Raw genomic sequence first — 25,723 nt, 5'->3', positions numbered from 1 at the left:
GAATTAGTCTGTGATTAAGGATGATACGACAGAACAAAAGATGACTCCAAATTTCTAGACTGATCATCTCAGTGGGGTGCTGACAAGAATATAAGTTTTGCCTGGAAGATGTTAAAATTCAAAATCTACAGAGTATCTATAGGTTATGTCTACAAGCATTTAAAATACAGGTTTGAAGGTTCAGAAAGATTGTGCATCTATAGGCATGAAATTGGCACTGCCATGTATCCTGCACTGATGAGAGCTGAAGCCACATGGATGGCTGTGGTCACTGAGCAGGAAGAGGCCCCAGCTCAGAATCTAGTACAGACGTATAGTGGAGATACTGCGGGTTTGGTTCCAGATCAACGCAATGCAGGTATTATTGCCATAAAGTGAGTCACGCAAATATTTTGATTTCCCGGTGTATCTAGAAGGTATGTTTATAATATACTATAGTCTCTTAAGTGTGCAATAGCGTTACGTCTAGAAAAACAATGTACACACCTTAATTTAAAAAACTAGTGTCAAAAACCAGTAACTATCACTCTGAACCTTCAATAAGTTGTAATCTTTTTTGCTGGTGGAGGGTCTTGCCTCAGTGTTGAGGGCTGCTGGCTGATGAATGCGGTGGTTGCTGAAGGCTGGCGCAGCTGGGGCAGTTTCTTAGAGTAAGACAACAATGAAGTTTGCCGCATCAACTGACTCCTTCTTTCACAAATGATTTCTCTGTAGCGTGCAGTGCTGTTTGATAGCATTTTGCCCACGGTGGACCTTCTTGCAAAATTAGGAGCCAGTCCTCTCAAACCCTGCCACTGCTTTATCAACTAAGTTTATGTAATATTCCGAGTCCTTTATTATCACTTCTATAGTCCTCACAGCATCTTCACCAGAAGCAGATTCCACCTCAGGAAACCACTTTTCTTTGCTCATCCACAAGAAGTAACTCTGCAACCGTTCAAGTTTTAGCCTGAGATTGCTGCGATTCAGTCACATCTTGAGGCTCCACTTCTAGTTCTCTTGCTTCATCCGCCACATCTGCGGTTACTTCCTCTGCTGAAGTCTTGAACCCCTCGATGTCATCCAGGAGGGTTGCAATCAACTTCGTCCAAACTCCTGTTCATGTTGATATTCTGACCTCTTCCCATGAATCACCAATGTTCTTAATGGCACCTAGAATGGTGAATCCTTTCCAGAGGGATTTACTTTGTCTAGATCCATCAGAGGAATCACTATGGCAGCTACAGCCTCATGAAATGTATTTCTCAAAGAACTTGAAAGACTTGGAAGTTGAAATGACTCCTTGATCCATGGCTGCAGAATGGATGTTGTGTTGGCAGGCATGAAAACAATATGAATGTCATGGGGTATCTCCATCAGAGCTCTTGGGTGATTAGGAGCATTGTCCATGAGCAGTCATATTTTGAAAGGAATCTTTCTCTGAGCAATAGGTCTTAATAGTAAACCATGTTGTAAACAGATGTGCATTCATCCAGGCTTTGTTGTTCCAATTACAGAGCATAGGCAGAGTAGATTTAGCAAAATTTGTAAGGGCCCTAGGGTTTTCAGAATGGTAAATGAGCATGAAATTGGCTTCAATTTTAAAGCCACCAGCTGCTTACAAGAGGGTCATCCTCTCCTTTGAAGCTTTGAAGCCTTGAAGCCAGGCCTTGACTTCTCTCTAGCCATGAAATTCCTCGATGGTATCTTCTTCTAATAAAAGGCTTGTTTTACCTACATTGAAAATCTGTTGTTTAGAGTCACCTTCTTAGCTAGATCTTCTGGATAACGTACTGCCGCTTCTACATCAGCACTGGCCGCTTCACCTCGCACTTTTCTGTTACGGAGATGGCTTCTTTCCTTAAACTTTAAGACCCAACCTCTGGTCGCTTTAACCTTTTTTCCTGCCGTTTCCTCACCTCTCCATTTTCACAGAGTTGGAGAGAGTCAGGGCCTTGCTCTGCATTAGGCTTTGGCTTAAGGGAATGTTGTGGCTGTTTGGTTTGATCTGCTATCCAGATCACCCAAACTTTTTCCATATCAGCAATAAGGCAGGTTCACTTTCTTATGACTTGTGTGTTCACTGGAGTAGCACTTTTCATTTCCATCAACGACTTTTCCTTTGCTTTCACAACTTGGCTGCTTGGTACAAGCAACCTGGCTTCTGGTCTGTCTTGGCTTCCGACATGCCTTCCTCACTGAGCTTAATCATGTCTAGGTTTTCTTTTAAAGTGAGACGTGTGTGACTCTTCCTTTCACTTGAACACGTAGAGACCACTGTAGGGTTATCAGTTAGCCTAATTTCAATATTGTTGTGTCTCAGGGAATAGGGAGGCCCAAGGAGAGGAAGAGACATGGGGAAATGGCTGTTTGGTGGAGTGGTCAGAACACACACAACATATGTCAGTTAAGTTCGCAGTCTTATGTCGGTTCAGTTCATGGCATCCCAAAACAATCACAATAGAAACATCAAAGATCACTGATCACAGATCACTGTAACAAATATAATAATAATGAAAAAGTTGGAAATATTGTGAAAATTACCAAAATGTGACACAGACACAAAGTGAGTAATTACTGTTGGAAAAATGGTACCAACAGACTTCCTTACTGCAGGGTTGTCATAAACCTTCAATTCATAAAAAACGCGATCATCTGTGAAGCACAACAAAGTAAAGAGCAATAAAACACGGTATGTCTATAGTTCCAGGGCAAAGATGAGACCAGACAAAGACTATTCAGAGGAGGAGAAGCAAGAGAGGTAATCATATGAGTCTAGGAAGGGACATACATCGAGAAACACTTGGAATTTGGTGCCAAGTCATGGCAGGCCAGTTAATGAGAAGACTGTAAAGTGGCTACTGGATTGGGAAACTGGGTAGTGGCTAATAAACATTTCACTGGAGTGGGTAAAGGATTGAATGGGTGGAAGAATAAAAGGAAAATGGGAAGAATAGACAGTGAGGGTAAATCAATGTGTTCAAAAAGTACAATAAAGAGAAGGAGCAAAAGACATCAGTAGCTTGACAGGCTGTCAGGTGGATAGAAGTATGCACATTTTGTGCATTATCTTTTTTTATATGACTTGTGTCTAGAGACTCTGAGAACAAGTACTGCCTTCAGTATTCTTACAGCATCTATCAGATTATATAATAAAAACAGTAGCACTACTAACTCCTTGTTTAGAATGCAACATATATTTCATTTACTTTGCTAAATTTTAACTAAATTCCTAGTGTAAAGAGAGTGCTAGACTGAACAAATTAGAGAATCATTAAATTTAAGTCATTTACCTGTATGGGGTGACTGCTTACAAGAGACCACACCCTGCTATGTAATTTGACAGGCTCTGTGAGCAATACTGGGGATGCTGAAAGATGTTACCTTAATTCCTTCACCCTGGGCTGCCCAAGGACATACTCACCTCCATAGTAGAGTCCTGTAGCAGTGCACATCCGCCACTGTCCCTGATACATTCCTGCTCTGCTGGGGCTGCACATCTGGACGCTGACATCTGCAATCTCTTGGGGCTCTAGCGATCTCACCATCACCATGTTCACATGTCCAAATTGGTCTCCCCCGACATATTTAAGACAAACCCCTGGAGGCCAGGCCTCTGCCCCTGAGTTCAAGCAAAAGAAAAAAATGTTAGGCAATCAGTGGTCCTATGCTGGGTGCAGTTCATTACAAAACTGTAGAAGAGGCCTCTTTGTCTCTCACACATACTTAAACCTATCCACATATCCTTGAGCTATATGACATCTTACACGACTGATCAGAATTATCAGAATCAACAACCTCTGACCAACAGTCTATCCCTAAGAGAAAGCACAAAAGGCAAAAGCAAAGCAGTTCCTCAAGAAGGTAGGTTTGAGGTGACCCCAGGGAAGGCCACATATCACACTGAATCTGTAGACTCTAAGAATGATGTCCGAAAAGAGTCATGGAAATGAAGCACAAGGCCTCATCTTTGGAGGACTGCTTTCTCCACTAAGAAGTTAACACATGTCCATTTTCACTCTAAATTTTTAAGCTGACATTCAAAGTAAACATATGTCTGACTGTCCCCAGTTTTTCCACTGAAGCAAGAGGATGAAATACATGAGGAGTAATTTCTGTATTATTCTGATTTTAAAATTGCTTTTTCCCTGATCTATGACTTTTCTTCTGGAGTCCCTAACTATGAAAAGATCGAGGCTCAAGATACTCTGCAAATAAGACAGAGGAGTCAAGTGACGGTTTCATTTTCAGATTGAAATAGTAATCGGGAAAATATGAACAGTGGAGTGAACTCCCCTGATAACAGCACAATGACCCTAGGTCTGAGGGCTGATGACACCAGCCAGAGGTGCTTGTAGAAAGAAAAGAAATGGCAAGATAGAAAACTGGCTTTGGCAGAAATGTCTTTCCCTTCTTTGTAAGTGGTATGGACCTTCTTTGGTTGTATGCCTTACTAATTCAAATGCAAAATCTATACACTGACTTCTTCTGACCAGTCATAGTTGCCACACAGTGATTAAATGTGATCTTTCCTGTGAAGTCTCTCCTATATATATATATACTCCTTCTTACTGTAGACAGAAACCTCTGCATCTTTTAAAACATATATTAATATACATTTATGTTATATATATTAATATATATAAATATAAACTCATTATAAAAATAATCACTATGAGGGGGAGGGTATAGCTCAAGTGGTAGAGCACGTGCTTAGCATACACAAGGTCCTGGGTTCAATCCCCAGTACCTCCTCTAAAATAAGTAAGTAAACCTAATTACCCCCTCAACAAAAAATAAAAAATAATAAATCACTATGAAAAGCTGGATACAGCAGGACTCTCAGGACACAGCATGCTTGAAACTTCTAACAGTACTCAAGGATACTTCAGCACCTTATTCTCGAAGTACCAGCTGGTTTTGATACACTCGATGGCTTACTACTGAAAAGAGAACCAGAGAGAAAAGCAACCAATGCTCTACTGCTGAGATCTCAGCCCCATAATGAACAGCATCTTCTGTGCCTCCTGGATCTTAGGGGTAGCAGATGAAGCAGTGGTCACTAAAAGTGCCCTCTTAAGTTAACACTATAAAATTCAACTGCTGCTGGTGGAAAGTTTGTGGATGATATACTAGCAATACAGGCAAATTCTGTTTTTCATTTCTGGGGCCTGTGGCCTGGCAAAAGCATCATTTGTCTTAGGTCAAGAACAGTACCAGCCGACATGAAGCACCTTAGAAAACATCAGTCTTTAAAGACTAAGATCCAAAAGGAAAATTAAACTACTGTTATAGAGCTGAATTCACAATTATCTTTAAAACATATACACATACATCTGTAACAAGACAATATCCATTTATATGAAAACCCAAGAATGTCTGTTTTTGAACTTTTAAGGAAACATGGAAAACCAAAACTGTCTTGAGTATGGGAAATACTTGGCTGTCCTGGGCAGACAACCACAAGCAGCTGAGACAGTTGGATCTCTCACCAATGCAAAAGAGGGAGTACTGCTATATTCTCAGGAGACTGAGTTGGTAAATCATTAAATGATTAACAATTATGCAGCTACGGTCCTGATCTTTTTAGTATGTCAGACCCTACTGATGTGGTACTTGGAGAATCTTTTAAAGAAAGAAGTAGAAAAGTTATGCACCATCAACTCGAAAGTATTAATTTGCTATAAAATGAAGAACCAATCATCTGCCTTCTGAGAATTACCAACAGTTCGCTATAACATATAGTTCTTACAGCTCCAATTGTCAGCTCAGGCATCTCTGAGAAGATCAATGACACTGACTCAATACAGAAGGAAGGGAAATACTGATGAGAATGTTTGGTCTACCACACTAAGCAAACCTGAAAAATCTGGATTTGAGAAGTATAACATACAACAGGGTTTCAAATTAAGTCTGTTACAAACTGGCTTAATGAGGGAGATATATATCTAGAAGAAAGACTAATGTGTGTTCTATGACTTTCCAAGGTAAGTATCTCAAGCACACATATGACTAAGGCTGTGATTCTCCAGTTATCATGGAATATAATTTTATTTTTTTAAAAGTCAAAACAAAACAAAAGAACCTGTTGGGTGGCAATTCTGAGACGATAGAGAGCATAGCAAAATGAAATAAAAGTCCATCAGTTCCAGAAAGCCTGGGTGTAAAAGATTACAGAAATAGTTTGGAGACAATAAGGAACATTCAAAGAGCAATACAGACAACAAGCCTCAAAGAAGATACTCTTTTTAGCCCCTATAAGTCTGGAGACTGCATTTCAAATAAAGCTAAATGCAAACACGGACTGTCATTGATCTTGTCACCATTTTCTTCTGATAAAATAACTGGAACATAATAAAATTTGTTGAATGAATGAAGCTGAATTATCTTCTCTACAGTTATACTGAAAAGAAAGGTAGAAACTTAACTATTTTAAGGAGCCAAAAGAAAAATGGAGGGAATGGCTGTTCTTTCTCAAATCTTTTATCCCCAATTCTTGTTTATATTGACTTCTATACGGTTCAGAAAATAAAGATGACTCTGAAGCCACTCTCTCATATGACAATCACAACTACTTCCTTAAAGTCAGAGAAACACCAGTTATAATACGCTTAGTTTAACATTCACTGCATACAGCTGGACAACAAAGCATGGTTGTAACAACTGAGAAGCTGTAAGTGTTGGTACTTTCATCTTCAGAGGGACGGTTTCAATTTTTCATTTTAAACTCCAGTTGTAAGGATTCCTGCTCAAGTTTCCCAAACTTCTAAAACTTATATAGTGCCAAAAGTTTGGATTCTGGAATTCTGTATTTATGTCATTAAATATCTTACTTCTGTTTTTTCTATGGTCTGATTCTAAGGACCTACAACAGTATTAGGCGTTCAATTTTAAACAATGTGTGACATTTATCTTCTTTGGGGAAGCTGCTGGGACAGCTATATGCAGTTCCTATCAATCTCACCATTGTAAATCTAAATGCCTGGTATGCCTAAAACATGACAACAGAGAGGCCCCATGAAAATTATTCATGAAACTCTTTTGGTGAGCACTATCTCTTAGAGAAGGTCATGAATGACAGTAAGAAAGCCAGAGGAGAAAGAGCTAAGGTCTACCCTAGCTCTGTGTTTCTACTCTATTACCAGAAAGAACTCAGGCCAGATCAGGATGATGCTGCAGAACCAGTGCATGTGCGTGCTTTCCCTCTCTCTCTAGTAATGTATGTCACTTAGTTATGGAAGGCCAATTTCTCTTTAATCAAATGGAGAGCATTTAGTTTACAGATACAAAACTGTTTTACAACTGATGGAACACTTTCAGAAGAAAAAGAACCTATTTGTTAAAAGTACCCTGAAAGGTAAAATCTCTAGCAACTGTTGCCCAACTTTTCAAGAGGTGTACAGGAACAAAAATGTCCTTTTATAAGAAGAAAGGCTGCAGATCCAGAGGTTGTTTTAAACTGGAGTTACTGTGCAAAGGGAGGAGGAAAAAGCAGCCAGCCCCAACAAAACAGATTTTCTCCAAGTCAAGGAGAAAGGCAAGCTCTTTGGGGTTCTAATTTGACATTCTATTCATTTTACATCAATCCCCATTAACCAATCTCCCAATAACCCAAAGAAATGTGTAGTGAGTGAGTAGATACATTAAGAGGCTTTCTGAAATATAAAATGGTTATTCTGGAACCAGAAATGTAAAACATTTCAACAGTATTCTAAGAACTTTTAATATTTAAAACCACTATAATGAACTCATGGAAAGCCAGAACATCTCCAGGGTTTTCATTATTAAGTAAACATGGTCTTGTGTTAATTTTTTTAAATAAACAAAAATTTTAACAAATTATACTTTCTAAACAAACATTACTCATTTTAAAAATTCATGTCTTGGATTCAAAAGCATTTTTGATCAATAATACAGATTTTATTAATTCAGAGAAGAAACATAATGAATATAAACTGACCTAAAGAGATTTTTTTAAAGAATATTTTTAAAAGCAGGCAACATTAAGAAAGATGAGAAATTAGGCAAAGTAAAGATAATCAAACTCTGAAAAAGAATTTCACAAAAAATGGAAAATGTTTTCCCATATTACCATGTGCCTCTCAAACTAACAATGCACCACATTGTTATAACCAAAAAAGAAAAGAAGCTAATGAAAATTTACAAAGCCACTGATGTCCCCAGTCATCTACAACACTGGGTCAATCCAGATTATGTATATTTGATCAGTGACACACCAAACCTCCATCCAAGCTAGTTACTTCCAAATAAGCCAGAAAAACCAAGCATAACAATTTGGTATGTTAATTATATATAAAAGGCTAATTTAGACAGTCTTTCCCCATTATAAAAGAACTGAAGTATAAAGAACTGAAAAGCAAATAAAGGGTACGTTAGTAGGTTTGAGTCCCCAGAGTTTTGTATCATCTCATATCAGATTACCTTGATAGACAGGGTTCCCCAACTCCCACAAATTTTTAGCTAAATACTCCTTTTACCTAGTTTCCTATCTCTTAGAATTTCTTTGTAAGTCCTCATTAATAAGTAGTTTAAAGCATCCTCACCTAGTCAGCATAAACTGTTATTAGATAGGACAAGAAATACTAAACTCATTCAAATTTAAAAAGTTATTAGAAAAGACTTTATCAAGTTAAAAAAGTAACAACAGTTACTAGATACATATTCAGATATTATTTTCAAAGAACTACAGTTAATTTATGTTAAATTTTTCTTAAAGTCAGCAGTATATCAAAAGAATGCTTTAAAAAAAACAATTTCTCAATCTTTCCATCTTTTCCATTCTGGGCAAATCACTACACTTCTTACCCTATTTTTCAAAATGGTGTTAACATCTGAAATAGATAGCTCAATGAAAATTTCAGATAGTCATCCTTGTGGTTGCAAAGAAATGAGCTTTCAACAGAGCAGATGCTCACAGTTCTAACTACCTTGTTTTATTCAAGGATGTACTTCCTCTAGCCTACTGGAAATAACTGCAAAATTAATTAGAGCAGAAATAAAATGATGGAATAAAAATGTACAGGTGGAGACACCACCACCACAACACACAGACCTGGCTCCCAGTTTCAAAAGAATATTGAATTGTGTTTAAATGTCATCAAGACCCAAATACCTCCTAACCTATGGGATAGATTATTTCATTGATATTTGGGTCATCACGCTAGTGTAAGAAAATGCTACATCACGTATAGGAAAAAGCTCAGTTATACAATCACGTACTTCAAACTAAAACACTTTCTTATTTTTTTTAACTGCCAAGGAATGGAAAACGGAGCAAGAAAGATTGCTTATTATACATTACCAGAATTCTGGATCCGCCATGTTTTTATAAACTGAGTATCAGGAGGTATTGACTCTCCTTCTCCTATGGTGACATCTTCAACAAAGGACATAGAGGGCACACTGATGTTTGGGCTCTCAAAGTCATAATAGGCGCCAATTGCTGCTTGTAGGTTCCTACAAAAAAAGAAAAAGAAAAAGACTTCAGTCCTCTCCAGAGCACATTATCCTGTCAAACAAAAGGAAAGAGACTGTTTCTTAGGGTGTGTTACAGAACCTGTAAATAGAAGGCTCCTGGTATGTAAATCTTCAGAGTTACTGATTCTGGCTGAGGAACAACAGGAAAAACACCAGTATCAATAAACTTGTGCATTATTTTCTTCCCAAGGTACCCACATAGCAAGTAATAAACATTAGCACCATCAGCAACAACGTAAGGAAATCTCCCTCTTACCCACAAGGATAGCAAGTTTGCTTAAGGAAGTCAATAAAAAAGGAGCTCCTCTGACTAAAATTCAAAGAGGCTCCATTTTTTTAAAACATTCTAATTAATTTTTTTAAAAAGCAGTGCCTGCATATGGTTACCAAGTTTTATGCAGTAAAAAATAGCCATCTTATCTGTTCTTTCCTACATACACACATACACACAGGGAATCATTCATTCACATTACTTTCTTAAATATCCTTTCAGAACTTCCTTATGCACATACAAGCAAATGATATATATTGTTATTTCCCCCCTTCCTATACAACCAGTAGCATATTATACACTGCCCTTTGCTTTATTCCCTCCTAAGTCAGTACACAGTGAGTATCCTGTTTTTACAGCTGTATCCACTGTATAGATACATCATTATTTATGTAATCAGTCTACTTTTAGTTTATTTCCAATCTTTAATTCTTCCATATATAAGCTTAAGCACATACAGTTATACGTACAAGCGCATCTGTAGGATAAATCCCTACAAGTGATACTGCTGGGTCAAAGGGCATATATTTATGGCTCTATCAGATATACCTAAACTTCCCTCAATAAAAAAGTTATATACTCAATAAATATTCCCACCAAGGATGTACAAGAGGGTCTACTACCCCACTTACTCATCAACAGTGTTTGTCCAACATTTTGGATTTTGGCTTATCTGATAAAAAATAAGATCTCAGTGGGGTCTTAAAATGGTTTTCTCTTTTTACCAGAGAGTTTAAATATCTTTTACATGTTTATAAGCCATTGTAGTTTCTTCTTCGAAGTATCATTTTGTAAATGTTGGTGTTCTTTCTAATTATTTATAAACTCCTTTATGTCAGAAGGAACTACCAAGCACACAAACCAAAGTTCCAACTGAACAGAATCACGATTGACAGCTTGGTTCAGCAGTGCCAGAAACCAAAGGCCACTAAGGGGTTTAAGTAAGCTGTGTTCATTACAGAGATCAAAGAAACTGCTGGTAATTACATTAACTGCTTCTCTTACGGTCTTCCTCAAACTCGTGACATCATGCCTAGTCCCCACAGTAGACAACAACACAAATTACATTTTTCTAAACATAACCCAACCATAAACCACTGGATTCAGTGGGTTGTTTTTAATTATGCGTAAACATAGCATGAAATACCCTCTGACAGTACACAACTGTTCAACAGACATGCTATTAACAGAAAATACTTTCTGCTGGGGGCCTGCCTGTTCTTCCAGGTGTTTGCAGCTGCCAGAAAGGAAAGCTATATTTAGAGCAGCTACCTCAGGTCAAGCCTCACGCAATGGCAGCCTGTAGTATTAGCCAGTAATGAGTGGAATTATGCCACCACCAACTGCCGGCCTGTCGTGTGTGTGCTGGATAAAACTTACATGGAGCTGAGCTGGGCCAGGGTCCAAACTGTGCCTGTTTGCTTGACCACTCAATAGGAAGGTTTGGACTTTAGTCTTTCCAACAACTTCCTTATCTAGCTGACTGTGATCCAAAGTGAAGAATATGTGACTGGTCAAACTTTGGGGAGGCCCATCCTGTACCACCCATAAACAGGCTTCGGAGTACATCTGGAATCAGCCTTACCCTTAGAGATCAGGGATAAAATGAGGGAGAGAAAAGTAAGTCTAGTTTGCGTTTTGTTCTTCTGAACACTTTTTGTAAAAGCCAAGTGTCCACCTTTTTGAAAAGATCATTTTTTTGACAAAGATCTCCAGCAAATAGCCTGCTGAATTGTCTTCTGTTCACTTGGCTGTAAAATACGCTTGAGAGGGAAGAAACTATTTGTGCACTCGGGACAAATGCCAATTCTCACCCTCAGCCTGTGTCATATTTCACCAGTTGGCTCTGCCTGATATCAGACAGGACTTCTGTTTGTACAAACACTAACAAATGGAAAAGTCCAGCAACCCTACTTAGGCAGATCCATCCCCCTCCTAAAATCTCCTTTCACACATTTCAACTCTTCCAACAGCCAAACCAACAAAACTGCTTACTTGTACCTGTATTATACACGAAATTCAGCCAGAGGAAGATTAAGAAACATTTTTCAAGCCTAAAGTGAAACTGAAAGTAGTGAACCAGACTTCTGGAAGGAAGCAGGAGTGAAGGATGACAAAGCATATTCGTTTCTCCAAGTACAAGGCAGAGTGTGGATGATAGCCGGGTGGTAGTCTAAACCACTCAGGCAGGCACACAGCTCAAAATGTGGGTACACAGCTCCTCAGCACTAGGACCATTTAGATCACAGCCTCACTGGCTAAGAAACAGTAGCAATAGACTAAACAGCTCTAATTCACTGTGAGAACAAGTAGACATGATAGCATGTATTCCCATTCAAAACAACATAATACTCAACTATTATTAGCCAATAAGAAATTCTACATGAAACAGAATTGGCTGAGGACATAGAAAAGGGAGAACACAAACTTAGTACTCAGTCCAGCGTAAAAGTTTAAACTTCCAGGTTCCTTAAGTATTTTTGCTCAGGAAAAGTCTTTACTGCAATTTCAGATGATTAAAACACCCTAAAGAACAAAGGAGACAGTGTAACAGGGAGGGAAAAGGCAGAGTCTAAAATAAATGATGGTGACGGTTATACAACATTGTGAATATACTTTATGCCACAGAACTATATACTTTAAAATGGTTAAAATGGTGAACTTTCAAATGGCTTTGTTTAGAGGCAGCTCCTACACCTGGCTGTGGGGCTATGAACAAGCAGCTAAGCATCTGTGTCAGTTTATCCACGTGCTGAGGTTTTCTGCTATAAGGTTGGCTTATATTTTATATTACAAAGTTGGTGTTATAAGCCTAGCTGTGAAGACTGCATGAGGCAATGTTTGTAATGCCCTAGGGTGGCAGTCATTCATGCAACAAATATTTAATTAATGAACATTTATCCATATGCTAGGCACTCAATCTTGGACTAGTTATAGAATGGACAGCAAAACAGAAAAGGGCCCTATCCGTTTTTATAAACTTTCAGCCCATCAAACCAGGGAAACTTTCAAACAAGGGTAACTCCAACTATCTCTCACACTGAGGCTTATCAGTCTAAGGCAGCTTTTCTAACGTAGGGTAAAAAAAACGGGACTGGTACACAACATAGTTCAACTACACTGATAATCAGGTTAACCTGATATAGAGTAGGAGAGTTTGGTGATGTTGATATGTGTTTCTTGATGAAATGCAATTTTGTAACTCATAAGCAATACTGTCCAACCTTCATTTTATAGATGAGGCCAGAGGTGCACTGACAGGTAAATGACTTGCCCCAGGCCAGAAAGTCAATTATTAGTAGAACTCAGAGCCACATCTATTTAAAGGCATAAAACTTTTAATTTACCCAGAATTTTCCAATTATCTACTAACATTCTGAACACCTAATTTTCTTAAGAACATATTAATTACCACTATGAATTCTATAAATGAATTAGTTGTAACTACTCATTAAGCTGAATTCTTGAAAATGGTCAAATACCTGATATTGCATATATTCACAGAGAACATTTATTTTTGTACTATGTATACAAACATAAGTCAGATTAATGGTCTTATGAAGAAAAATCATTTATGTACAGAATATACAGTCAGGAACATTATTCCAAAAATATGGGGGTAGAAAATAGTTAAGGAAACCAGGAAATCAGAATTGAAGAGGGAATACTAGAAGTCTGAGTATTAGCTCAGATTCTCAGCAAAATAAAATTAGATACCTTCTCATTTCCATTCTCTGAACAAGGAAGAAACTCAAAAGGATCCAAATGATTTATAAGGGAAAAAAACAACTATTCATCTTATTTGGACATAAAAAAGGAAATCAGAATTATGAATCGATCCACTTAAACACAAACAAGAGCATCTTCAGGCTTCAAGCGATACTTATTCCAAATTTGAAGAAGTTTCCCTCACCCATGGAATGTCAAGGATACTGCTACTAAGGCACTAACCCATCCAGGAATCAGGAAGATCTTACTACCTTTAAATGACTGAAAAAACCTGACTAGAAAAAAGATCTGTTTTAGACAGAGGTTCTTACTAGGGCTTTCCAACATCAATTCAACAGGCATCTATCTAACTTGGAAGACCGAAAACCGGGGTCAAAAAATACATACTTGTGACTACTGTGAATTTTAAGGCCTAGGAAGAAACAAAGAATTTCATTAAAACAAAGATGAACGCAGGTACGGAACAGAAGTTGGGCCAAAGAAGATTTTCAAACCAAAAATTAACTCATAGATGATACTATTTAGTATGTGAAGACAGTAAGCCTTAAAAAGAAAGAAACTTGTGAAAGATTTCATTGAGAGGGGCAACAAAATTCATATCAGCATTTACCTACTTCTTAGAGCCCCAGCAAGTCCAAGACTGTTTCTTCTCTCTTCTTTTCCTGGCTATTTATTGATCTATTAGTTTTATCACTTTTTAGAACTGGTCCTTCTAACTAACATCAGTAGACACAGTTTTCCCAAACAGAAAGTAAAAAACTAGCATTCTGCCATGAAAAACCAAGGCAGTGGCACTGTTCTACATTTAAAGAGAGTAACAATCAAATGCAATATATGGGCCTTGATTGGGTTCTGATTCTATAAAAGAACAACAACCAAGAAAGGTTATAAATGATACATTTGGGGGCAACAGAGGAAATTTAAAAAATTTTTAGCAGTAGAGAATTTTTGTAAATTATCTTATTATGTGGTTATGTAAGAGAATGTCCTCATTTTAAGAGAAGCATGCAGAAATATTTAAGGATGAAGGGTCATGATGTCTACAACTTACAAATAATTCAAAAAAAATTTATATAGAGAAATTACAGCAAAAATGTTAACCACTGTTGTTGAAATAGGTGATAAGGAGAAGGGTATATATTCTGATTCTTTAAAGTTTTCTGTAGGTTTGAAAAGTTTATAATAAAAAAGTAAATTAAAAACAAAGAGAACAGAAAAAAGAAAAGGTATCTTTTTTTTTCCCACCCCGGAAGATATTAAAAAATTTGGTGCATTTGAATGACTGCAGCCATCTGGGGAACATGAAGGAAACTCAGGAGACCTAAAGAGGATGAGGCTAATAGTTGAGGATGCTAGATTAGAAAAAGAGAAATCATAGCTGTGTCCTTGATGATATAGTTGAATCCCTAAATTAGGCAACCCCAGAGCCATCTTACATTGGGTATTGTCATCTGAGAAAATACAATTGGCTTATTGTTAATGGTGGTTATTATTCTTGGGGGTGGTGTGCAGGTTCTGAGGATAAAGCAATTCAACACTGATACTGCAGAGTTTTATTTCTAAATGTCTCTGGCTAATGTGTCAGGACTAAACTATTTTTCCTTTTTTAAAACAACTGAGACTCTCTACCACTTCTTTCTACTTTCTAAACTTTTAAATCACCTCATACCCATTAAAGAACACCCCGTATACATTAAGTAATCTTTCCTCATTCTTCCTTCCCCCACCCCGTATCCCCTGACAGCCACTAATATGCTCTTTGTGTCTGTGAATTTGCCTATTCTGCATAGTTTATATAAAAGGAATCATAACAATATGCAACCTTCTGCATCTGGCTTCTTCCACTTTTTTTTTTTAACTGAGGTATAGTCAGTTTACAATGTTGTGTCAATTTCTGGGGTACAGCACAATTCTTCAGTCATACATGAATGTACATATATTCATTTTCATATTCTTTTTCACCATAAGCTACTAGAAGATATTGAATATATTTCCCAGTGCTATACAGTATAAACTTGTTTATCTATTTTATATATACCAGTCAGTATCTGCGAATCCACTTAACTTTCTGAGATTCATCCCAAATGGTAGCATGTTGATCAGTATTTCATTCCTCTTAGTGGCTAAATAATAATCCATTACATGTACATATCACATTTTGTCTATCCACTAATCTGCTTATGGGCATTTGAGTTGTTTCTACCTTTTGACTCCAAATGCTATAATAAAAATTCATATGCAAATGTCTGTGTGGGAATATGTGTTCATTTCCTTAGATATATACCTAGTAGTAGTTCTTCAGTGTCACATGTAATTCTATATTTAACTTTTTGAAAAACCATCAAACTATTTTCCACAGCTGAACCATTTGACATTTCCATCAATAATGTACGAGGCAAATGGTCCTATTTCTCCACATCTTTGCCAACACTTTTCTTTTTTGAAGTGGCATCTGACTGTGGTTTTGATTTTCATTTCCTTGATGACCAATGATCCTAACTTTTCATATATTTGTTGGCTATTTGTATATCCTCTTTGGAGACATGTCTATTCAAATCCTTTGTGCATTTTTTTGACCGGGTTGCTTATCTTCCTGTTGTTTAGTTGTAAGAGTTCCTTATATATTCTGGATACCAAATCCTTATCAGACATATGATTTACAAATATTTTCTCCCATTATGTGGACTGTCTTTTCATTTTCTTGATGTCTTTTTTTTCTTTAATGGAGGTACTAGGTATTGAACCAGGACCTTGTGCATGCTAAGCACAAGGTCTACCACTGAGCTATACACTCCCTCTTGATTACGTCTTTTGATGCACAAAAGTTTTTAATTTTGTTGAAATCTAATTTATCTAGTTTTTCATTTGTCACTCGTGACTTTGATGTCAAATCTAAGAACTGAACACCAAATCCAAGGGCATGAAGATTTATCCCTATGTTTCTTCTAACAGTTTCATTGTTTAGCTTTTATTCTTAGGTCATTGATCCACCAGTTAATTCTTGTATAAGGAGTCAAGTAGAGATCTCTTTTTCTTTTTTTTGCCTGTGGTTACCTAGTTGTACCAGCACCAGGTGATAAGATCAAACATTTTTAAGAGACAAAGTTGGACAAACTCTTGGGTTTGAGTGGGATTCTGCCCTATTTGTGATCCTAGCTAGCCCTTGGTGACACTTGCATGGCAGGTGCAATAATCAACAAAGCTCAGATATGGGAAATCGAGTGGGTGAACAAGTTGAGACATGCACTGTACCACACCATAACTCAAGTATGGTATGCTTTTGTCCTGATCACCCTAAAAAATATTTCCTATTCCCACCAAACAGTTTCTAGGAATGAAGGAATCAACAATACTTATGTAAGAATCAGTCAAACTAATTACAAACACAAAAACTTTTTCCCTATCTGTTAATCAACAAGTATAATAGTTTTCTTTTATATTTCTTCTATTTAAGTTTTCACTCACTCATGACTCCAGGTACTAGAAATGCAAAGATAAGTATGACAAAGTCTTTGCTACCAAAGAACAATCTATTAAGAAAGATTCAATTGAAACTCAGTAATCACAATTCAATGCAGTAAATGTCAGAGAAGAAATATGACCAAGAATTATAAAAGTACAGAAGAGAAAATGCCTAACTCAAACTGAGGAATTCAGGGAAAGCTTCATCAACCAGGTAACAACAGAACTGTACCTCGATGAACTGGTTAACCACCTAGAGAAGGGGAGTAAAGGGGCATTTCAGATAGGGGGAGAGAATGTGCAAAAGCACACAGATGTTTGACAGTTGAAAGAACAACACAAACCAAGCAGCCAGAAAAAGAGAGGCCTGACAAACTGCTAACTCAGGTTCCAAGATATTCCGATATCATTATTAGTTCTCATTTTTAATCAGGCTAGTTTAAGACAGGGGTTCTATTCACCACCTCCAATAAAGTCCTAACTGATACAAGACTAAAACATTGTGAAAGGTAAAAACCCACAATGAATAACAAAGTCAAGGTGAGGTAGGAAGAAATGGGCTCCCCTTCCTCTCAGTTTACAAAGGTAGTAATCCTCGTATGTAGCAAAGCAACTGGTTATACTGCATATGCATTCAAAAGCCAGATGGAGCTTTAGGAGCCTGGACAATATAAAGGAAACTGCCCACAGAAGACTGTGCAAACTTCAGTAAGGTTCTGCAAGACAATCCAACCTGCAAAATACAACCCAATCCAATCTAGCCTTCCTGAGAGAAGATATGACACACAAGATAAATATAACTTTCTGTCTAACGCCAAAGATCTAAAACCTGTAATGGTCAGATTAATTAGAGACTTTGCTGAATTTCAACAACTGAATTCTCTGCATAACTAAGAAACTGAGGCCCTGATGAATACACTGTAAAACAGACCCTTTCAAAACACTTCTCAAAGGGTCCCCCAAACTGCCGTTCCCTCCCCCTCATTATAGAGTATATCTCAAAGAAATACAGCTGAGGAGAGGGGAAATTTAGGGGATGACATCCCACAGAAGATTTGAGAAATCTCTAAATCCAGAATTATCCATCCATGTCCTGAGTAGAGACCTTTAATCTGGAAAGATAAGCAGAGCCAAGGGACCTAACCCAGGCCTAGCAATTCTCTTTGGCAATCTTAGAGACTAAAATCTAATTATAATATTATTGGCATTGGTTATTTATCAAAGGGAATGCCCAAAAATGAAATGGATAAAGGGTGAACTTAAGGTTTAAAGGAATTCTATCATCAGGAGCCTATAATTATTATACTCTAGTCAAGCCCTAGGGCCAAAGAAGTAGCATCTTATTGGAGGGGGAAAGCTAGAGCAGCATGGCCCTCATAAAAGGACTACCTCCAACTCTGCCCCTATACCCCCTGTGCTCCTCTCAAGTATGGTCATGAGAAATAACAGATACAGCAATTTTTTCTGGAGAAAGCCAGGCCAAGGCCTTCAGTTCTCCACCAGTGAAATGAGTTAACAGGTGACCATGATACTTGCTGACTGTATTTTACTGCTCCTGCCCTACAGAAGAAAATATATACCTTGTATTCTCTCTGCTTGCATTTCCCAGGCTGAGAATAGTGCATGGTATTATAGAAGGTGCTTAATAAATATTTGTAGAATGGAATACACTAGTGACCAAAATACAGTTGACCCTTCAACAAAACAAGTTGAGTTGTGCAGGTCCACAACACTCAGATATTTTTTTAACAGTAGATACTACAGTACTACACGATCAGAGATTGCTGGAACCCATGGATTTGGAATTGCTGATATGGAGGGCCAAATATAAGTTATACACAGATTTTCATCTGCATGGAGGGCTGGAACCCCAACCCCCAAGTTGTTAAACGGTCAATTGCGTTTTTCCCTTCTTTTTATCAAATTTTCCCATTAAAATTTTATACTGGGACTACAGACATATCTCATTTTATTGAACTTGCATTATTGTGCTTCACAGATGATCGCGTTTTTTATGAATTGAAGGTTTATGACAACCCTGCAGTAAGCAAGTCTGTTGGTACCATTTTTCCAACAGTAATTACTCACTTTGTGTCTGTGTCACATTTTGGTAATTCTCACAATATTTCCAACTTTTTCATTATTATTATATTTGTTACAGTGATCTGTGATCAGTGATCTTTGATGTTTCTATTGTGATTGTTTTGGGATGCCATGAACTGAACCGACATAAGACTGCGAACTTAACTGACATATGTTGTGTGTGTTCTGACCACTCCACCAAACAGCCATTTCCCCATGTCTCTTCCTCTCCTTGGGCCTCCCTATTCCCTGAGACACAACAATATTGAAATTAGGCTAACTGATAACCCTACAGTGGTCTCTACGTGTTCAAGTGAAAGGAAGAGTCACACACGTCTCACTTTAAAAGAAAACCTAGACATGATTAAGCTCAGTGAGGAAGGCATGTCGGAAGCCAAGACAGACCAGAAGCCAGGTTGCTTGTACCAAGCAGCCAAGTTGTGAAAGCAAAGGAAAAGTCGTTGATGGAAATGAAAAGTGCTACTCCAGTGAACACACAAGTCATAAGAAAGTGAACCTGCCTTATTGCTGATATGGAAAAAGTTTGGGTGATCTGGATAGCAGATCAAACCAAACAGCCACAACATTCCCTTAAGCCAAAGCCTAATGCAGAGCAAGGCCCTGACTCTCTCCAACTCTGTGAAAATGGAGAGGTGAGGAAACGGCAGGAAAAAAGGTTAAAGCGACCAGAGGTTGGGTCTTAAAGTTTAAGGAAAGAAGCCATCTCCGTAACAGAAAAGTGCGAGGTGAAGCGGCCAGTGCTGATGTAGAAGCGGCAGTACGTTATCCAGAAGATCTAGCTAAGAAGGTGACTCTAAACAACAGATTTTCAATGTAGGTAAAACAAGCCTTTTATTAGAAGAAGATACCATCGAGGAATTTCATGGCTAGAGAGAAGTCAAGGCCTGGCTTCAAGGCTTCAAAGCTTCAAAGGAGAGGATGACCCTCTTGTAAGCAGCTGGTGGCTTTAAAATTGAAGCCAATTTCATGCTCATTTACCATTCTGAAAACCCTAGGGCCCTTACAAATTTTGCTAAATCTACTCTGCCTATGCTCTGTAATTGGAACAACAAAGCCTGGATGAATGCACATCTGTTTACAACATGGTTTACTATTAAGACCTATTGCTCAGAGAAAGATTCCTTTCAAAATATGACTGCTCATGGACAATGCTCCTAATCACCCAAGAGCTCTGATGGAGATACCCCATGACATTCATATTGTTTTCATGCCTGCCAACACAACATCCATTCTGCAGCCATGGATCAAGGAGTCATTTCAACTTCCAAGTCTTTCAAGTTCTTTGAGAAATACATTTCATGAGGCTGTAGCTGCCATAGTGATTCCTCTGATGGATCTAGACAAAGTAAATCCCTCTGGAAAGGATTCACCATTCTAGGTGCCATTAAGAACATTGGTGATTCATGGGAAGAGGTCAGAATATCAACATGAACAGGAGTTTGGACGAAGTTGATTGCAACCCTCCTGGATGACATCGAGGGGTTCAAGACTTCAGCAGAGGAAGTAACCGCAGATGTGGCGGATGAAGCAAGAGAACTAGAAGTGGAGCCTCAAGATGTGACTGAATCGCAGCAATCTCAGGTTAAAACTTGAACGGTTGCAGAGTTACTTCTTGTGGATGAGCAAAGAAAAGTGGTTTCCTGAGGTGGAATCTGCTTCTGGTGAAGATGCTGTGAGGACTATAGAAGTGATAATAAAGGACTCGGAATATTACATAAACTTAGTTGATAAAGCAGTGGCAGGGTTTGAGAGGACTGGCTCCTAATTTTGCAAGAAGGTCCACCGTGGGCAAAATGCTATCAAACAGCACTGCATGCTACAGAGAAATCATTTGTGAAAGAAGGAGTCAGTTGATGCGGCAAACTTCATTGTTGTCTTACTCTAAGAAACTGCCCCAGCTGCGCCAGCCTTCAGCAACCACCGCATTCATCAGCCAGCAGCCCTCAACACTGAGGCAAGACCCTCCACCAGCAAAAAAGATTACAACTTATTGAAGGTTCAGAGTGATAGTTACTGGTTTTTGACACTAGTTTTTTAAATTAAGGTGTGTACATTGTTTTTCTAGACGTAACGCTATTGCACACTTAAGAGACTATAGCATAAACATAACTTTCATATGTACTAGGAAACCAAAAAGTTTGTGTAATTTGTTTTATGGCAATATTCTCTGTATTGCATCGGTCTGGAACCAAACCAGCAGTATCTCCGAGGTATTTCTATATTAACGGATGACAGAGGAATGACAACAACAACAAAAATGTATCGTTTAACCCACAGAGTGCAAGAGCATGCAAAGGTATACCTGGACCAATCAAGACCTAACTAGGGAAAGCACAGCTTTCACCCAGAGACCTTCAGTTGGTGGGGAACCTGGTACAACAGAAGTTACAGTATGATAGCTGGACCTGACTAGGAGTCATCTCCCATTTGAGAGGGGGAATGAGAGCATTTGTAGTTGTTACTTGTTTAGGCAATGCCCCCACTTCCACACAGGACCCCTTAGAACAGAGTGAGGTCATTCCAGAGTTAACATGGGGGTGGGGGCACCTAGGAATTTGGAACTGAAATTGAGAATGAGTTTTTCTCATAGTATCCGGGCTATAAACTACAAATAGTATATTATTCACTTATATGAGGTATCTAGAGTAGTCAAATTCATAGAAACAGAAAGTAAAATGATGACTGACAGGGGCTGAGGAAAGGGGGAAATGAGGAGTTACTGTTTAATGGGTACAGAGTTTCAGTTTCACAAGATGAAAAAGTTCTGGAGATAGGTTGCACAACATGGTTAATTCTACTGAACTGTATACACTTAGAAATGGTTAAGCTGGTAAATTCTATGTCATGTGTATTTTACCACAATTTTAAAAAATTTTAATTAGGATGAGAGCAATATACTTCATTAAGAAATTTGTACTTACTCCTAAAAGCAACGGAGAGAATCTAAAAGTTAAAAAAATTTATTGAAGTATGACTTACATAACATAAAATTCACCTATTTCAAATGCATAATTCAATGATTTTTAGTAAAGTTATTTAACTGTAAAACCATCACCATGTTTCAGGACATTTCATCATCTCGATAATGTCCTAATCCCCATAACATACATGTGTATGTGCTATGTTAGTGGCAAAGGAGAATTCAGGTTGCTAATCAGGTGACCTCAATACAGGAACATTATCCTGTATTATCAATGTAATCACTTCCTTAAAAGTGGAAGAGGAAATTGGAAGAGAGAACCAAAGAGAGAGCAGTTTGAGGACTCACAAGACATGCTGGCTTTGAAGATGGAGAAATGAGGCTATAAGCCAAGGAGTGTATGTGGCCCCCAGATGTGGGAAAAGGCAAGGAAATAGATTCTCTAGCAAGAACACAGCCCTGATAACACCTTAATTTTAGCCCAGTGAGACTCATTTTGGACTTCTGAACTCCATAACTGTGAAATCATAAATTGGTGTTTTTTTAAAACCCCTAATTTTGTGGTCATTTAACAGCAGCAAAAACAAATACAATGGCTATTCATTGTATTATTCTTTCTACTATACTGTATATTTGAAAATGCTTCTCATACAAAAAAAAAACTATGAATGTAAAAGTAGGCTTAAAGAAAGGGTACAATTAGAAAGGTGCTGTATTCTGCTGAGTCATTTCCTTCATCATAACTCTGCTTTCAAGAACTCAATTATCCATTAAAGATGCACATTTAGAAAGTTAACTCCTATTCTTCTCGCCTTCCGCCCCATTTAACTGTCATGGATACTTTCTGAGAAGGTAAATAATCACTAGATTCAGTGCTAATTGAAATTTTTGAAGATACTAAAACAATTGCCCAGAGAAGACATGAAAATGTATGATACCCAAAAAGTTCCAGAATGACAAACAGAAAACGTGATTCAGACAAAACTATCTTCATAAACAAAACATCTCTGGTTTACTGTTGTTCATGAAACTTTCTTTGGGACATAATTTAAAGGAGCAGTTACGAAATGATCAGGTAAATCTATAATTATGGTTTTAAAAGTGTGTTTACTACACAAAGAGCTTAGAATAAGTCAGCAATGGTCAAAATGTGTCTTAGCCTACAGCCTAGTCAGAGACCTATTTTCTAAAAAACAATAGAAACCCTTCTTACAGGGGAAAGTGTCAAAAAGCTAAATTTTAAACCAACATTCCACTCTCGAATCCAGCTGCTGTTTCTGCATACAAAGAAAAATACAGGGGCTTTGAAAAGAAATCACACACCTTTTACATACACTTTTGATTAAAATGCTCCACATCTGACCAATATGTCTTGCCTAGAGATTTCCTGACAGTGTGCTACAGGGGCTAGCTTCAAAGTCTTCAGTTTCATCTTCCCTAAAGAACCACACTGGCCATACCATATTTAGAGATAACACAAAAGTAAACCTCAGCATACTTCACCTCCCAAAATGCACACTAGAATACATATGTCTAAGACCCTATGTTATGTTATTCTCTCCTCTAAGAACAAAAAGGCAAATAAAAGTTGTCCAAGTTCTATGTAATATGATGAACAAAGCCAATGCAATGTTATCATCACCACCAAATAATGTCACATGGCATTAATGCCTACTCTGCTCATTCTGCAGACAACCCATCTCCAAATACTCTGTGTCTATATTTGGCTGTTCGCTGGTACATGTGAGATAGGTAGCTTAAAAAGCTACATACTTTATAGCTGGAAGACTAAATTAAATTGGATGGAACTTGGAGAAAGATTACAATAAAGGCAGATCTTTACCACAGTTCATAAACCTGAGAGGGCCAGGTCGCTTATTCTTTACAAACCAATGAAACAACAGTATAAATATGTTAGAAATTGCTGTCATTTTTAGTAGTAACTGATCACTGAGAACAAGGAAGACAACATTTAAAGAATATTTCCTGTAAAAATCCTATGACACTTACAGTCTCACATACTCTGTTAATGTTTCATGTCTGGACAGCCAACTGCCCATGAAAAGCAGTCAGGTTTGGACAGCTCATCCAACTATGGCGTTTCTTATACATTACAGAAGAAAAGGATTTTTTAAAATAACTACTTTGCATGACACTGCATAATTACCACCAGTTAAATTACTACCATCCCCCCCAAAATCACAAAACCATCCAAAGAAACATGAAAACACACACACACACAATCTAACTTGGTTTCCAAAAAGAAACTAATTTTTTAAAAAACTCAGGAAAAAATATTTCTGTAGCTTTTTCTGATTCTTCCTAAAACAGAGTGGTCTCTCAAAGAGAGAAAAACAGCAAACATCCCCAAATAATGAAAACACAGTGAAGGAGTTTATGTATTTCAAGCTTCACAAAGGTCAAGGAGATCTCTCTCCAGAACCTTTTCTTTCAATCCCCTGTGGCTGAGAGTAAGGTAAATACACATAGCTCCACACTATTAAGACAAATAACCAAATATCTGATTCATTCACCATAAAATCCTTCACGACTATGATAATTTCCATTTAAAAATTACCAGTATCTTTACTAAAGACTGCCAACTAATAAAAGTAGAAGGAACAACAGATTTGGAAAATCATCTTTTTGCAACCACTAGGCAACAAACCACTAAAGCAAGGATCATCAATGGCTACTAAAGCAGGAGAAAGACTGCTAGGGAAAAGGATATTCTCCTATTCTCTAACAGATTACTTACTAATTACAAAGGAGAAAAACAGGTGGACACTGTCTTAACTAAATACTCAAATTTAGTAACAATAATGGGACAAACTAACAGCAGATGCCTCCTGATGTGATGCAACATAAGATGCAGAATTATCTACCTATTATTTCTAACAAGAAAGAAAGGGGAAAAAAAACATATAACCTGAATCTAACTATGAGGAAACAATCAGACTAATCAACAATATGGGACACTCTAGAGGACAAATGGCCTCCGCTCTTAAAAAATATCAATGTCATAAAACATGCAAATGACAAAGGTAAGGGCCTATTCTAAATTACAGACATGACAACCAATGTAATATGAGATGCCTGAGAAGATTCTCAATTGAAAAAAAAAAGTTATAAGGGCATTCAGAGAACAAATAGGGAAATCTAGATATAGACTATACATTGAATAATACTATCATTTATTTTCATGCTAAATGCCTTGGGAGTGACAATGATATTATATAGGATGATGACCTTGTTCTTAGGATAGATTTGCTGAAGGACTAAGGGGTGAAATATCATGATCTCTGCAATTTATCTCAAATAGTTCAGGGGAAAAATGTATAAAATCCATAAAAAGAACTCTCATACATTGCTGATGGGAACATAAAATGATAGTTACTTTGGAAAACAATTTGGCAGTTTCTTAAAAAGTTAAATACAACAATACAAAATAGCAATCCTTTCCTAGGTATCTATCTAGAAGTTAAAACATTCTTACAAGTGAATGTTCATAGCAGTTTTATTCATAACAGCCGTAAGTAGAAAAACCAGAAGTACATCAACTGGTAAATGGATAAATGAAATGTGATATATCCATACAATGGAAAATTACTCATCAATAAAAATGAACAAAATACTGATCCATGTTAAAACATGAATAAACTTCATAAACATTATGCTAAGTGAAAGAAGCCAGATACAAAGCCAATAGATACAAAAAGTAAAGAAAAGGCAACTATTGAGAGACAGAGAACAGATTAGTG

At 37.5% G+C, this 25,723-nt stretch overlaps 1 protein-coding gene across 2 annotated transcripts in view; it reads right to left on the bottom strand.

The window, feature by feature from the left end:
• ILRUN (inflammation and lipid regulator with UBA-like and NBR1-like domains) overlaps nt 1–25,723 on the bottom strand; it is an 89,568-nt gene that overhangs the window by 43,557 nt on the left and 20,288 nt on the right. For both annotated transcript variants that reach the window (XM_072945218.1, XM_072945219.1), the window contains exons 2-3: nt 9,302–9,456; nt 3,404–3,601 (exon numbers count right to left, since the gene is read on the bottom strand). In XM_072945218.1, coding sequence (XP_072801319.1) covers nt 3,404–3,601; nt 9,302–9,456 — 353 coding nt within the window. The remainder of the gene's footprint in view (nt 1–3,403; nt 3,602–9,301; nt 9,457–25,723) is intronic.

Source organism: Vicugna pacos, chromosome 20 (genome assembly GCF_048564905.1).
Source record: "Vicugna pacos chromosome 20, VicPac4, whole genome shotgun sequence".
Classification (NCBI taxonomy): Eukaryota; Metazoa; Chordata; class Mammalia; order Artiodactyla; family Camelidae; genus Vicugna; species Vicugna pacos.
This window is presented reverse-complemented; position numbering and strand designations above follow the sequence as displayed.